Genomic DNA, 15,518 nt, shown 5'->3' with positions numbered 1-15,518 from the left:
GTAACGGTAAGCCCCGCACTTCTTTGATTTGATTGGCCGTCTACATCAATCCGCCAGTGACGAGCGCTGTCTGGAGCAGTTTTAAACAGACACACCGGAAGTTAAAGGCCAAATACGGCAGGGACGTTTTTCTGCGTGAGAAACGGATGTGTGGCGCTGAACGCGTGAGCACTGTTTTCGGCTGTGTAGTGTAAAAACGCCAGTATAAATCATTATAAAAGCCGTTTTGAAACGAAGACGCACTAATGTAAACGGGATGTAAATCTGGAGACTTAACCCTGAACCAAGCATAAGCAGATTCGACACATTTTTTTGGTACGATTGTCCTGCAGGAAAGTCCGTTGATCATTACGTTAAGTCTTTGCACCAGAGGCATCTAAACTCTTGCCAAATCCACGATGTCCTTCATACGGTCCACAATCTCCACTTCTATAACAGTAAAACGTCCCCTTAACAAAACCGGTTCTCCTCCGTGTCTGACCTTCTGCTCTTTAGCGCGTTCAAGCCACCTTTTGTGCTCTTCTTGGTCAAGAGTGGCATTCGGCAAGACGTCTAAACATGAAGGCCATGCTCGCCTTGCATTCTTCTTATATACTGTACATTTAAATGTTTTTACTCCGTTCATCAGGTCAAGTCTTTGACGGTACTTTGCAGGTTTGTCCTCAGTTTGCTGTGATCAAACATTTTATGATAATTTTGCTTTTTCTTCAACACACAAGGTTAAGGAATAAGGCTACCATCTCTAGGAACTAGCCTGAGACTTTCTAAAGTAATAAAGCTATTCACTAAAGCTGAAGGTTTAGTATTAATTTGTCATATTTGAAACTCAACTTCAGCACATGCATTGGCTAACTGTAAGTATGCTTAACAGCTCATGAGTATTCTAGTTTCTGATGGTTTAGTTGTGTTTAAAGACAACGTTGTTGCATCATACAGATAAATATGCTGAATAGGGGTTGGATTATATAATTCATTATAATTTCAATTACAATTCATTATACAATTCATTATAAAAAATGAATTATAACAGCCAAAAATTTAATAAAACGTTCCGAATGGTTCAAAATGTTTCAGAGAGGCAATACAAATGCAGGACATGGCAAATGATACTAGATTATAATCTAATAATGCTTAGATTATAAGGGTTATGAGAGGTTTATATTTTGGTTTTAGGAGTCCCAAACCACAGCTTGACGTGTGCAAAGTCAAAAACACTTTATTTTCTTATAATGTGCATTTATTTTTACCCTATTTTTTAAACAGCTTTGTCCAACCCCCCCATAGCTTTTAACGCTCCATGATGCACTTTCAGATTTAACGCTTTGCAGGATGTTTTCGGTCACTTAGCGCGGCATAAAAGGTCGTTAAAAAAATAACTAAATAATATGGGCTTTTAATGTTATTAATGAAATGTCATATCAGATGCCCCTGGCTTGGCTGAGAGACTGAGAGACTGTCCCTGGGTTCTTAATAGATTACAACACAAGGTTTAATACCGAGAAAGTATTAAAACTTCAGCGCCCTCTCGTGAGCAGTGCATGCAAGCACAAAGACTTTTAGAAGGATACACTCGCTGTAAGGGGCACAATATTCAAGTCATTTTCAGTATGTATAGAGGTATGCGTGTGTACAGATGGCCTAAAACATTTGGAAAAAATGTACAGTATATATCAGAGCATATTGATCATTGACTAGAATATCCCACAATGCTTTGACTGACTTTTTTTGTGTTATGAAGCCAAATTAAAAACACATCTACTGTGACATTTTCCCACTGAAAATAGTCAAATACATCTATTTCTGAGATGACTCTTTGCAATGTATATTGTTCCGTAATGCATATTTTCTCATTTTTAATAGAAAATGTTCATGGAGTGCAACTTTATATTCATCAAGGAATTCTTGAAAACTAACAAAATATATTCATGCTAAAATCTTTAGCACTTAAGATAATAATCGCAACATAAACATTATTTCTTATTCTGTACCAAAAATCAACACATTAGGTTTATTTCTAAAAGGCCATGTAACTCCGAAGACTGGAGTAATGTAGATTTAACAAGAATTATTTTAAAGAGTGACAATATTTTACACTACTACATGTTTTTTTTTTACTGTATATTTTAATCAAATAAATGCATCCTTGGTGAGCTCAAAAGAGATTTCAAAAACTTACCAAAACGTTTAAAATATATCCACGAGGCAATAAAAAGCACACAGCTTTCCCACTACTCTTGCAAAATGTTTAATCAAACAAAAGTATTGAAACGTTTTGCACAGCTATGGTAGAATGTGGATCTCACTACATCGTCCCTTCTCCGCTGCTTTTTTCCCCTCGCGTTAAATAAACATGGTTTTAAATAATAATGTTCAGTAACATTCATTTGTACCGTACTTTTATAAAAGCTCATGAGCTAAAAGCCGAACGGACTCATTTGTAAAGAGACCAAACCGCTCTTTTTCGAACGGCGCCCTTTAGAAAAGTAACTCTAACAGTGTTTTTGCTGTAACATGGAGGTCTATGCCAACACTTGAATGCAGATACAGACGTGTGAATCTGAATGAGGTGGATATAGTTCTCTTATATTTATATAGATTTATATATTAAATGAGCAGTGCTTGAATGTGAAGGTGGCACATTTGGTTAAGCATCTACAAAACATTCATCTCGTAAGACTCTCCTCCTGTTGGCATTTCTCAGTTCGTCCAGCAGACTCTCTCTTTGGCAACTCCTGTGCACTGTATATACAGTTTCGTGTCATTCCACTTCGTCTGGATTTGTGCGCGTGCCCTGTGACCACAAAGGCCGCACCTGTAGGCTTTCTTGTATCTCAATGTCGGCTAACTGTGAACAGAAAATGAGCTGTCGGTCGAAGGCCATGGGCAAGCGCTTCAATTATCACTTGGGAAAAAGGCGATGTTCGTTCAGGTGAACCACTCCGGGAGAAGAGAAGAGCTTGAGCAACGTGGAGACAACGGGAACAGAAAGGACACTGCGGCGGAAACGTCATCCTGCGATTTTCCTGTGGGTTGGTCATTCAGTAGGTCCCCGGTTTGCTGGTGAGAAATGAGCAGTAAGTAGGAGTTGCAGATCACTCGGCTCAGTTTGAGGTCAGATCTGGTCTGGTCGTAAGGCTCATTTGTGTGTGGAAGGTCACTGGAGGGGTTTGATAAGGTAAAGCTTCTCTCCATGTTCACTAGTGAAGATGGGAGCTTTTTTGTAGTGCTCTAACAGTTCGTCCATAGCATTGAAGCGGCGTTGTCCGATACAGTAAACTCCATTCGACAGCTGCACTTTGAAGTGTTTGTTCTTCCCGACTGCTTTCAGAGACACTGAGAAATCACTCGGCTGGAGAGAAGGAGAGAGAAAGACATAAGAGTGTTTGTTTAGTGAACTTCAGCCTGCAGGTGGCGCCACAAGCCTAGATTCCTGGCAGCTCCACAGTATTACACATTTTTGGTGTCATCCTTATTTAACACAGCTGAACTCTGAATTAAGCTGGTTGCACCCAATCAAAAAAATATCCCACATATGAATGTGTATGTATGTGTATATATATATATATATATATATATATATATATATATATATATATATATATATATATATATATACACACTTCACTGTTATTTATTAAATTCCATCCATAATTTATAAATATCATTACTTTTGTTAGGCACAAAGTTGTCCACATGTCTAATAAATAACATGTGAATAAAACAATTTTAAAAAAATGATGCCGATATTGTCTGCAAAACTCTAGCAACTTGTGAAGTGACCTTTAATCCAGAACAGAAACCAGTGGAATAACTTTATTGTATTAGAGATGTCACATTGCTTGCAAATGATTGGTCTAATTTCAGTTTAAGATCTCTAACCCGGAGCATAACCTGTCCTGGAGCAGATCAATCGTTTCTGGCACATGGTGACAAACACTGGTAAAAGCCACTATCGTAGCGCCTCAAACTATAACTTACACTTGCAATTATATCAAATATTTTAATATTATTTATATACTATTGCCTTTCTTTTCGATTCGTTTTTTTTATACTTTTCATACTTTATATTTTTATAGGATTTTTAATTGCTTTATTTAAGAATATTCTGAATTAGTTTATTTTTATACTTTCTGCTTTATAAATAATTCCATTATGTGCTTTTCGCCATTTTATTAGATTTTTTACTTTACTTTAGTTTCAATTATTTAATTTAATTTTTATATATCCTTTTTTCCAGTTTGTCATTATAGCCCTTCAATTTAAACATTTCTGTTCTAATTTTTCAGAGAAATGAACCGTTATTTTTTTTTTAACCAATAACAGCCCAGCTAATGACACCACGGACACATCACTGCAACTATTGAAAGCTGGTTATCTGGTTACTGCATTTCGATTAGATCCAGATCAACGCTTGACTCACAGAGGACTCGCTGTCTCGCACAAGGAAGTCTCCCTCCACCCCCCTCTCGTTCAGCGCGCACTCAGCCTGGTGCCGTGTCACGTTGCCATAGTACCAATCCTTTCCGGCGAATTTCCCCGTGTGGGAGGGTCCCGTGTGGCCGTCCTGCTGGGAACGGGGGCCCGGGGCTAATGGGCCATCGTTGAGCACAACCACATAGTTCTTTGGCACCAGACCCACCTGCCCGCGGCAGTTCTTACACCTCCACCACTCTGGGTCGTTCTCCGGCTTCTCCAGCACCTCCATGGTCTCGCCCTTCTCGAAGTTCAGCTCCTCATCCGTCACGGAGCTGAAGGGGTAGAGCGTCTGAACGGTGTGAAGGACTCTGGGGCCCTGACCGTTACTGAGGCTCGGCCTCGAGGAGAAGACGTCGGGAAGGTCGGCTGAGGAGTCCTCCAGCTCTTCCTCCTGGACGTAGTTGGAAGGGAACCAGCCCACCTGACCGTTATAGCTGCCCCTCCACCAGCCGTCACTGCATTTCTCCATCACCATCAGCTGGGATCCCTTCACCAGGCTGAGCTCATCCTCCCGCTCCGCATTGTAGGCGAACTTCACCACGGCCGGAGTGTTCAGGTCATATATTCGTTCTGCTCCACCCCCGTTAGACGAGTACTCGTCTGTGCTTGGTGTTGGAGAGGCTTCTCGTGTGCTCGTTTTACGTTTCGTTTTTCCCAGGCCTGAGAAAGAGAAAGGGAGGCTATTAGACATCAGACATGGTCATTATGTAAAACTCAAGCCTCTGAGCTCTGCTAATTAGAAGTTGAAGAGAAAGGGCAGGGATATTGATTAACGCTGTAAATTCATCAATACTAATCATTTGCTGCTGAAAGAAGACATGTGATATCATTACTGAGGCCCACCACATTTCCTCTTGTGTCCTCTATTTTCCCTTTCTTTCTTTCTTTCTCACATTTTCCATTACATCTACTGTTGTTGCCAACCATCAAAATATTATATATTCACACAAAGTCAGTAAGATTTTATTGTATTCAAAAGAAAACAATATTGTTTTTTTTAAAAAAAGAAATTTTTTTTAATTAATCTCATTATTTCTGTCTTCAAAAATAAAAAGGTCATATGAAAAATGTTAAATATGCATGTAAAGATCATTAAAGACATTTTAATTTTGCCTAAATTTCACAAGCCTTGACAGCCCTAAAAAACTTTTGTCCTTTTTCTCAAATCTTCCAAGATATATATACATATTAGTTCTTTGAAAAACATCTATGACCTTTGAAACATGTCCAGTCTTCATGCTCTGTGTTAATAATAATAATAATAATAATAATAATACACAAATATTGCATAAAGCATCCATATGTCTACGTCCATGTCAATTAGAGTATTAAAATTAATTTAAGATACACTTAGAACAGATAAAAAATGTGAAATTTAATTACGATTAATATGACAGTCATGTGATATATATATATATATATATATATATATATATATATATATATATATATGTGTGTGTGTGTGTGTGTGTGTGTGTGTGTGTGTGTGTGTGTGTGTGTGTGTGTGTGTGTGTGTGTGTGTGTTTTCAATAGGCGAGTAGTCCAAAATGTTACGTTGCTGCATAAATGACTACATCACAAAACAAGTTTACAGCGCATTTTTACAATGCTAGCACCAATGCTGCACAGATCTAATTGCTTATCTGGGCATTTTCAATACTGCAACCCGCGACAATCAGCATAATGACCCACCTAAAATATATTATAGCATAATAACAACATCTACATGTTCACACACATTAACACACAATCACACACACACTATACCCAGCAGTTTCCTTCCTGCAGCAGAAGATCCACACACCCATCGCACACACCCATCTCACCACTGCCTTTCTCACTCAGTAAACACCACACACACACACACACGCTCTCTTCTCTACCTCCACCCCTTAGCGACCCTCAATACACACCTGCAGAGCATACTAAATAACAATAACTTCCTCACTATATCATGAAAGAATAAAAAAAGAGAGTGCAGGTGTTCATGTGTCCGCTCAACTGAGGAGAGGGAGTAGAGGTGCCCTAGTTTTACGAGTGAAAATCAGCATGATATACTATGTGTGTATCTTTCGAGACAGGAATGCAGAGGATGATTGTGTGCATTCAAACATGTTTCCATTTAAATAAGAGGGAACTGTGTCTGGTGTTGCGCATTGCTAATGTACAGAATGGAGTTAAATACTAAACAACTTTTTTATTAAATTACAGACCCACAAAAATGGTGTACTCTTCTTTGTCTGTTACTGCTTAACCATGCATAATAAACAAAATCTCTCACAGACAGACATCACGTCAGTGAGAATTGTCAATTATGTGGGTGTCCTGCTGAATGCCTGAGAGTCAGTAGCAGCTTGTAAATGGCAAATTAAATATTCCATCAAAAACATGGGTTAAAGATATGAGGCATATGACTGAATCTATTGCTTGATACATTCAGGTACGGAGTACTCAATGCTGGCTGCTCGCACTTCTATATCTTAATCTTTAGCATACCATCATTTCTTACGCTGGCAATACTTAGAGCAGGAGTTAAAGCATGTGCATCTGAATATATAAAAGTATTAGAATGTATTCATATGTGACTGTGACCTGTATCCATAGTTACTATCCATAGTAAATATCAAAGAGGAGGGACACCTAAAACAGCAAAGTCTTATTACATGATCTGATACAACAAACGTCTTTAATTAATCAACTGCAGCTTTAATACCTCAGTGTACATTCTCTCACACACAGACACACACACACACACACACACACACAGTTGTTTAGCAAATGATTCCTTTAGTAAATACATTTGTTGTTCCAGCAATATTTCCAAGCATTTTTTTTTCCACTGTCAAAAATTCAAATATAAATTTGCATATCCCAGGCAGTGCACAAGAGACGACTGGCATTTTTTCCTGCTTCAAGCACTGAACTTGATAAACATATCTGTCATCAGTTTGAACATGACACATGAACTGAAGGGCACACTATTCACACACACTGCTGTGTATATCGTTTGCTTGTGGCAACAAACAAGACCGAATATAAAACTTTAATGGACTTTGTAAAAGGAGGAAAACACAAGCCTTTTCTTTCAAATGAAACATTCCCAAAATAATTATTTTATAATTATAAATTAAACATCATTGTACAATTAATGGGAGCATGAAATTAACCTAGGCACACTAGGACACCTGTATGTAAGTGCACAAATGCACATAAATGTGTTTGTAGAGGTTTTAGAAAATTTTATTAAGTTAACTCTGTTATTCTAAATATTTGAAATGGCAGTGGAGTGCTGTGTGTGGTTTTATTTTTTTTTGTTGGTTTTGTTTCTTTGTAACTTTACCCTGCATTGCTCAAAATCCTCTAGTGTAGGTTGCACTCATTGCAAAACCAACGTTTCTGTAGAAAAAAAATAAATAATCTTGGTTGAGTGAACTCATGACTCAAGATCTGACTTGATTCTGGTTATAACAGATTTGACAGAAACCGTTGATGATGTGATCTAAAATCATTTACAAAAAAAAAAAGAAAAGAAAAGAAAAACCTAAAAAATGTGCGTTTTTCATTTCCCGTGAAACACATTCAACTAGCCCTTACGTTTAAAACGTATGACAACAAATAGTGCTAAATTGTTTGAGACACAAGCTGACAGTTCACGTCCTGATTCACAAGCTAATTCATTTTGTTTTATTACAAAACTATGATTATAGCTTTTTTTATATAAATAAAGAAAGGTCTATGTCCAGGCATTTAAATATTTCTATTGTAGACTTGTGGCTTACTAGTACTCAGATGCTCCATGTTTTACTGAGGTATGAAAGCTGCAGTTGATTGAATAACTTTTGTTGAATCAAATCACGTAAAAGACTTTGCTGTTTTAGATGTCCCCCAGGTCACAGTCACATATAAATACATTCATGACTGTGATGGACTTGAGCAGCAGTACTGCTGTCACTTTGGATCACGTGTTTAACTAGGACAACCAACATAACCGTTTATAACTTAAAACTATACTATACATGAATGCAGCAAAACTACTGACTTGTTCTAATCTATAAAAGGATATGTTTTTAAAACAATCACATGTTCTTCTTTGTTCCTCTTCAGGAACTTGAGCTGCGTCATAAATGCTTTGGGAACATCCCAGAGTGACCGTGCTCTTTATTTGCTTCAGCGGCCACCACTTGCTACGTTCCAGTCTTGCAAGGCTCTCTTTAGCTGGTGGAGTCTTCAGCAGCTTTCCCCTCAGTGCTGGTCCAGCTGCCACAGAGGACGAGGCCTATTTGTCTCTCCATGCCGACAAGGAGACCACTCTATTGGGAGGTCTATGACAACTCTGTTGGTGGCAGAGACATCTCTGGCTGACCCTGTCCAAATGTCAGATATCAGGACAGGGTCTGCTTTCTTGGGTCTGTTCAGAGATGCTGCTACTACAGTGGTCGACAGACACCATCAATCTGCTGTAGAGAACACATTCTGGGTGTTCATTTCACGATGAATATATTTATTTTACGGAGCCTAAAAATAAGGGCTACCCTATCCACGAGCACTGCAAACATACACCTGGATGGCTTGGGGGTGAATAAAATATGCCATATTTTCATTTTTTCAAGAAAGGTCTTTAAACAACAGTACTGACAATACTGTGAAACCATATGTTTTTTTTTTTTTTTTATACTGTAACAACTTTCTTAACATTCTTTCGTTTCATTCCTTGCATGAGAAGTTTGACTTGGTTAGCGCCATCACAATGGCAAAAAGGTAAGAAATGTCATGTGACAAAAAACCTCAATGTTTGGTATATGAACACATCAGAAAACTATTGTTTTAAAGTGCAGTTCACTACATTTTCTCTCACACACTTTCTTCTCTTTCTTTACATCACTCATTCCAACTACATGCCACAGTTTGATCCAACATGGTTATAAAATCAAAGCTATAAATTTATTTTAAAGTGCACCATTATTTTTTTTTTTCTGGGAAACCTTAACACTGTATATTCTTTGCATAATTCCTTCCATCTGAGCTGTCACAATGGCACACGTAAAACATATGACAGCAGTAAAAGCTAAGCCAAATCTCAAAGTTTTATGTGAATACATAAAAAATCTAATCTAGAAGATCATTATATTTTCTTTGTGTATTTCTTTGCATGACTCTTTCCAACTACATGTCACAGTCTGAGCCATCACAATGGCAAACTCCAATTTGATGTCATTTAATTATTTACTTTTTTATTTCATCAATCATATGAAAATTGCTGCATTTCTTTTCCTTTTTTTTGTTTTTGTTTTTTTACTCTTGCCAACTATATGCCATGGCTGAAGGTACCACAATGGTGAATATGGCAGAAAAGATGACAAAAATAACAATACAAGTCAGTACAGCTTAACTGCAACGTGTATCTTTTGTTATTTAAGAAAATCTTTGCATTTCTGAACTACATGACTTAGTTTGAGCAATCAGAATGGCAAAAATAGCAAGACACCTGTATTGTACCTAAAATCTTTAGTGTACCTTAACTTTATCTTATATACACTGTCTTTTTTAAAAGTTGCTGATACTTTGCTGCTCAGAGTTAAAGCATGAGTGTCTCGGTGATTAGTAAAGACACTATATAAATCACATTACCCAGGAGAGGGCACTATGTGAATGATCTCTTATCTCGACACACGCACATTAAAGCATGTAGGGTCAGTCTGGTTTTCCTATTACCAGACCATCTCTGCTTTTGCTGATGAAGACTTCCATACTTCTATTATCGAGAATGTGCCCACACACACGCTCACACACAGTATCAAATTAGTTGTTTGGCAAATGGTTCCTTGGGTAAATCAATTTAAGTTGTACCAGCTATGAAAACCATAATGTCACATTAAAACAGGAGCAAAAGATCTTATTGTGGTGCAAAACCAATTGAAATGGACTATCAAAAAAGAACAATGTACGGTGAAAACTTGATTCGAGACTGATCAGCTGAATTTGGTAAGAAATGGTTTATGACTCATTTGATTGGAGCAGTCTGGCATACATCATCAGAAAGTCATTGTCTCCTTATGAAAGTCAAAACACTCATTTCATTGGAAGATTATGACATTCATTCAAAAAAGATACTTACAAAACAGGGTGAATTATCATTTCATGAAATACTTCTTCAATGTTATTTCTTGGGGGGGGGAAACAGTCATGTGGTGTAAGCCACTTGCAATACACTACTAAAAAACCCCATGAGATAATGTAATAGTTCTCTATTAGCATACAATGACATGAGAAAATACTGGCCCAAAAATGAAAAAAAAAAAAGAAAGCCAGAATCCTCTACAGACAGCAATTTTGAGGCTATTAGGTCAAAGTTTTCCACAAAAACACTTTCTCAGGACAGCAGGATGCAACTCTTAACATCTGCATGTTGGGGTTGCACTAAAACGTGAAGTGTGGAACATCTGTGATTTATGCCAAACCATACTCTCAAATACATACTCTGTCAAGCTCAAAGTTAAAAATTAGGAAAGGCGTTTCAGTTAGACGAAGTGTCATCATCATAACACTCCTGGTAACAAACATTAGTCTGTTTAGGGTTGGTTGGGGAGACTGAGTCATTTCACTGCTGTTTACAGGCCAAACAATGATCAAAAGCCTTTCATTAATATGCCCGTCTGTGATTTCATTGGCTACTACACATTAAAACTTGAAAGAACAGCAGTCTGGTCAACTCACATCACATAAACAGTTGAATTATTCACAATCATGCCACACCAGAAAACTGTAACACTTGTCACACAAGATGGTTTTGATCAGCACAACTAATCGATTTTTCGAGAACTTTCTGCAAACATTAGTGCCAAGTGTTATGTGTACTGTGCCATGCATAATGTTAAAGGGTGCGTTTAGGGGAAGAGAGGCAAGCCACCAATCACGCACGTCCTAACAGGAGTGTAGACAAGAACAAACCTTTCTTGCGACAGAAGAGAACACGGGTGGGAAAATTAACCTCCACCTCAGGCTGTTTTCACAATACTTGAAACTGTGATGTTATTTATGACAAAAGACATCACATTTTACCAAGAATGTGCAAGAAAACAGCTGTTTCAAACATACTAAAATTAAAACCAAAACCAGATTTTGACTCCAATGCCACACACGGTCTCCAACAACAGCAGCTACAGTAATGTAGGCTAATAGAGCAGGCTCCTCTGCTTCATATGCTGTAATGTAAGGTTTTCACTATAACTTGAATGTTCTTCAGGGGTCTTTCACCAGCTAAAAATGGTTTTTAAGTCAGTTATTTCTATCTTTTCCTGTAGTGTGTCAGTAGGAATGCCAAGAGACCTAACGGTGCAAAAACTATGGCTCCTAGGCAAAAGCTGCTTTAATGCAAAGACACCAAATGTTGAATTAATTTAGTTAATAAATGAAATATATTTACGGCACTATTTTGACGACATCCTCATTTACAGCTTTCTGTTAGGTGCCTAAAACTTTTAACAGTACTGTAGCTTTCCATGTACCCACCAGGCACGGGACGTCCTATATAACATCAGACTGACGTCGGACATGACGTCGGACAGACAGATTTCGGTTGAAAATGAAAAACAGGTTGACGTCAGTATTTGACGTTGACATAATGTTGGATTTGGTAACACGACCTAAAAACAAGGAATATCAACATCAGCTGACATTGATATTAGATGTTGAATTTTGGTCACCTGATGTAGCAACCAAAAATATAACCAAATATCAACATCATATGCCTGCTGGGTAGGTTTGTGTGGAGAACTGGCTGTCGTCAGACTCTTTGTGCAAGCAAGAATCTCACTGGACTATTACAATTAATGGAAAAATGAATGTTTTGAAATGTAAACTGATATTTCCTACTGGCATATTACAACAAAATATAGAAATAACTGACCATTTTTTTAAATAGGTGAAAATACTAGTGTTGTAATAATTTTGACCACCGCTGTATATATAAAAAAATAATATAACAACGGACAGCGTGAAGAACTACAGATCTAACCTAAACTTCAAATATGTAAATCACTCCAGGTTTGACAACAATAAAAAAATCAAATGTCATTGGTTATCATGTATATTCTGACTGGTTATCATTGACGTCAAAATTTCCTGCAACATATCTCGATGTACCATATTTAACACAAAACAAAACTACGACTTATGAATAATGATTTCACTGAACTCTCTGTTCCTTCCATAAAACTATCATACATCCTTAGAATACGCTGTAACCTTTCACTATAATTGCATTGGAAAGGGCTGCACAGTCATTCTTCGATTTTTCTTTAATTCATACAGCTTTGGAATAACATGGTGGTGAATAATGTTGTCTTTAATTTCCCTTCTCTACAGAGCTCACAAAGTTTTCCCAATTAGAGTAAATGCAATCTTTACACACCGATAAGGAAAAGAAAAAAAACACTGAGGAAAAAAAATGCAAAAATACAGAGCGTGACAGATGAAGGCTGCCAGAGAAAGGGTAACCTTGTCACAATGGATGAGCAGAGGGGAGGTAACCTTGACAACTGCAAATTGGGTGCGGGGATGAAGACAGGAGCTATATTCATGAGCGGCATTGACTGAATGACCTCAAACACGAGCGTGAGATGAGATTATGAGGCCAGCAGGTGAAAAACACCAATAAGCCACCTCATCAGTGCGCGAGTACGTATACGAGAGAAAATGAGCAATCGAGAAATGAGCACGCACACCTCATTTATGTAGCCTATAAACACACCTGAGTCTGACCTCACACACGGCAGATGAGTACATTTATCAAAGCACGCTGAAAGAACAAAGAGCGAGTGAGAGAGCTGTCCTCACTCTGTCCACCCAGGATCGATAGGCCAATAGACCGGGGGAGAGGATGTGCTTTTAAAACATGACACCCAAGGCCAAGCATTGAGGCTGCCTGTACGGCCGTGACAGCTTTTGACTCCGTTTCAGTGCCAAGTAAAAAAAGACTTTCAAAGGTGGCAGAGTGTAAAGTGTATTTTTGGGTTGTGAAAGGAGAGTGACAAAATGTAAAAAAAAAAAAAAAAGTCTAAACCCTTATAGTTTTATTTAATTACTCAGGCATTTTTTTAATTGACAGAGATGTGACAAAAGCTAAAAAAAAAGATGAACCAAAAGCCATCAAAACAGCTATTTAACAATGATCTTTAGTGTACAAGAAAGAGTAACTCAGCCTGTAGTCTCACTGCTGAGGTTCTCGCACTCCTTCCTGCCATTTCCTGTCTTCGACTCCATGCAGGGATCCATGTGTCAATAATTAAGCGTAGCATGAAACGTGCTTCGTAAGGAAAGTGAGGGAGGGGAGAAAAGGCCGTTCTAGAGAGGTTAAGGTCAAAGGGGCAGAGAGTTGAAGGCCATTTAGCCTGAAGGGGTGGTGCAGTATGATTCTGTTTGTGTGTGGACATCTTGTAAATAGCTGTCAGCAGAAAAGCAAAATGGAGCGGAGGGCTCTCCTAATTGCTCTTATAGTCTCAGAAAGCGATGATTTTGCATTCCACAAACATCTCTGTCTTTGTGTAGGTGTCTTGATGGCTGTCAAATGCCAAATGTTACTGCATTTTAGAGTAAAAAAATAAAACACTGAAAATATTTAAAAATCGTAATAATCCCAAACATCTGACAATTAGTTTACATGAGCCTTTAAACACAAATTAAATGAACTTATGAAATATGCTTGTTTAAACCATGAAGTTGATTGGAAGATTAAAAAGGACGCTGAAGGAAAAGACGCAACTGCCATTAGCACGGCTCATTTCCTACCATCTGCATATCAGCTGCCTTTAGCTTGTTCATGCCAGGTGGTTAGAGCTTAACTGAATAACAACAACAACAATAACCAATCATGCCACTATAAAAACCGAGGCATGATTCTGCAGATAACACCATACCATAACAGCTCTGTGGCAAAGCACAGACCCATCAACAAAGGTCAAAAACGGTCATAACTGTATTGTGGTCAGCACTGAAAACCCTGGGACACATTTTTCTTATTTCAGCCAGGAGAGCCGAGGCTGACCAACATACACACATTTAATATAATATGCTCCGAGACACAGCCGATCGATCGGTTCAGCTCTCTCCGCTGTGTGATTAACGGCTGGAAACTAATTGGGTTTTCAACCAAAGCCTTTAAATTAGCGCTTCCTCTGCTTACACCCTCGACGATGAAGGTTTTGTTTTGTTTTTTTTGCTTTTATGAAGGCTAATGTATCCTTACTAAAATAAATATATTAATTTCATACTTTTGAATAGCAGTGTGCTTTTGGAAAATAAATGGTTGAGATGCACATTTATTTAACCTGAGAAAAATATATTACCTTTGTGTTTAAATTAAAACTATTCTTAAAAATCCGTGGACATTTTTGTTCGTCATCGTTACAAAAGGGTATTACAAAATCACCCTGACATTACTGGATAACCTTTGGATAACCCTTACTTAAAACAAATCAAAAAATACAAGTCTCTTACCAAGTGTGTCTTTGAGATTTTTCACCAGAGAGCCTTTCTTTAGACTGTTCTTGCGCTCGACGTAATTGGAAGGGACGTAGCCCGTTCTGTTGGATGAATTTCGTACTCTCCACCATGTTTTTGAATCATCCAGGAGCCACAAGCGCTCATTTTTCCTTATGTCAAGTTCCTGGTCTTGTTGTGCCGTATAGTCCCACTTGGCAATAACAATCGCCTCCTCTGACATCTTTCATGGAGTCCCTCTGTAACATGAATAAAAGAAGAATTTAGAATCCTTGTCTTTCCAAACACGGAGTACAAAAAAAGTCTGTACGTGCCATAAGAGAGCAGATTATGAGGAGTCAAGCTGAATAAAATTTTAATGGGCTAAAATAGATCCTGGACTCCTGAAAATCCATGTAGACAGCCTGCTGCTTTGCTTGGACAGGCATCTCTAGACGCTGAGCAGCAACCAAAGGAAAAACAGAACGGATCAAGAGCCCAGCTAGCCTGGAGGTAAAGCTGGTTTCTGAACTAACAGCTCAAGATGTGAGAGTATCTCTCTCTCT

The 15,518-nt window shown here is 38.1% G+C and overlaps 1 protein-coding gene across 1 annotated transcript; it reads right to left on the bottom strand.

The window, feature by feature from the left end:
- Positions 1-2,229: 2,229 nt before the first annotated feature.
- LOC122346373 (cytoplasmic protein NCK2-like) lies at positions 2,230-15,212 on the bottom strand. Its single transcript, XM_043240964.1, has 3 exons — positions 14,971-15,212; positions 4,421-5,136; positions 2,230-3,349 (listed from the first exon to the last, which is right to left on the bottom strand). Exons 1-3 carry the CDS (start codon positions 15,194-15,196, stop codon positions 3,155-3,157), a joined length of 1,137 nt encoding a protein of 378 aa, XP_043096899.1. The 5' UTR covers positions 15,197-15,212; the 3' UTR covers positions 2,230-3,154.
- Between the last annotated feature and the right edge of the window lie 306 nt (positions 15,213-15,518).

The sequence above is a fragment of the Puntigrus tetrazona genome, chromosome 6 (genome assembly GCF_018831695.1).
Source record: "Puntigrus tetrazona isolate hp1 chromosome 6, ASM1883169v1, whole genome shotgun sequence".
Taxonomy (NCBI): Eukaryota; Metazoa; Chordata; class Actinopteri; order Cypriniformes; family Cyprinidae; genus Puntigrus; species Puntigrus tetrazona.
Note: the sequence above shows the minus strand (reverse complement) of the source record. Positions and strands in the feature narration are given on the sequence as shown.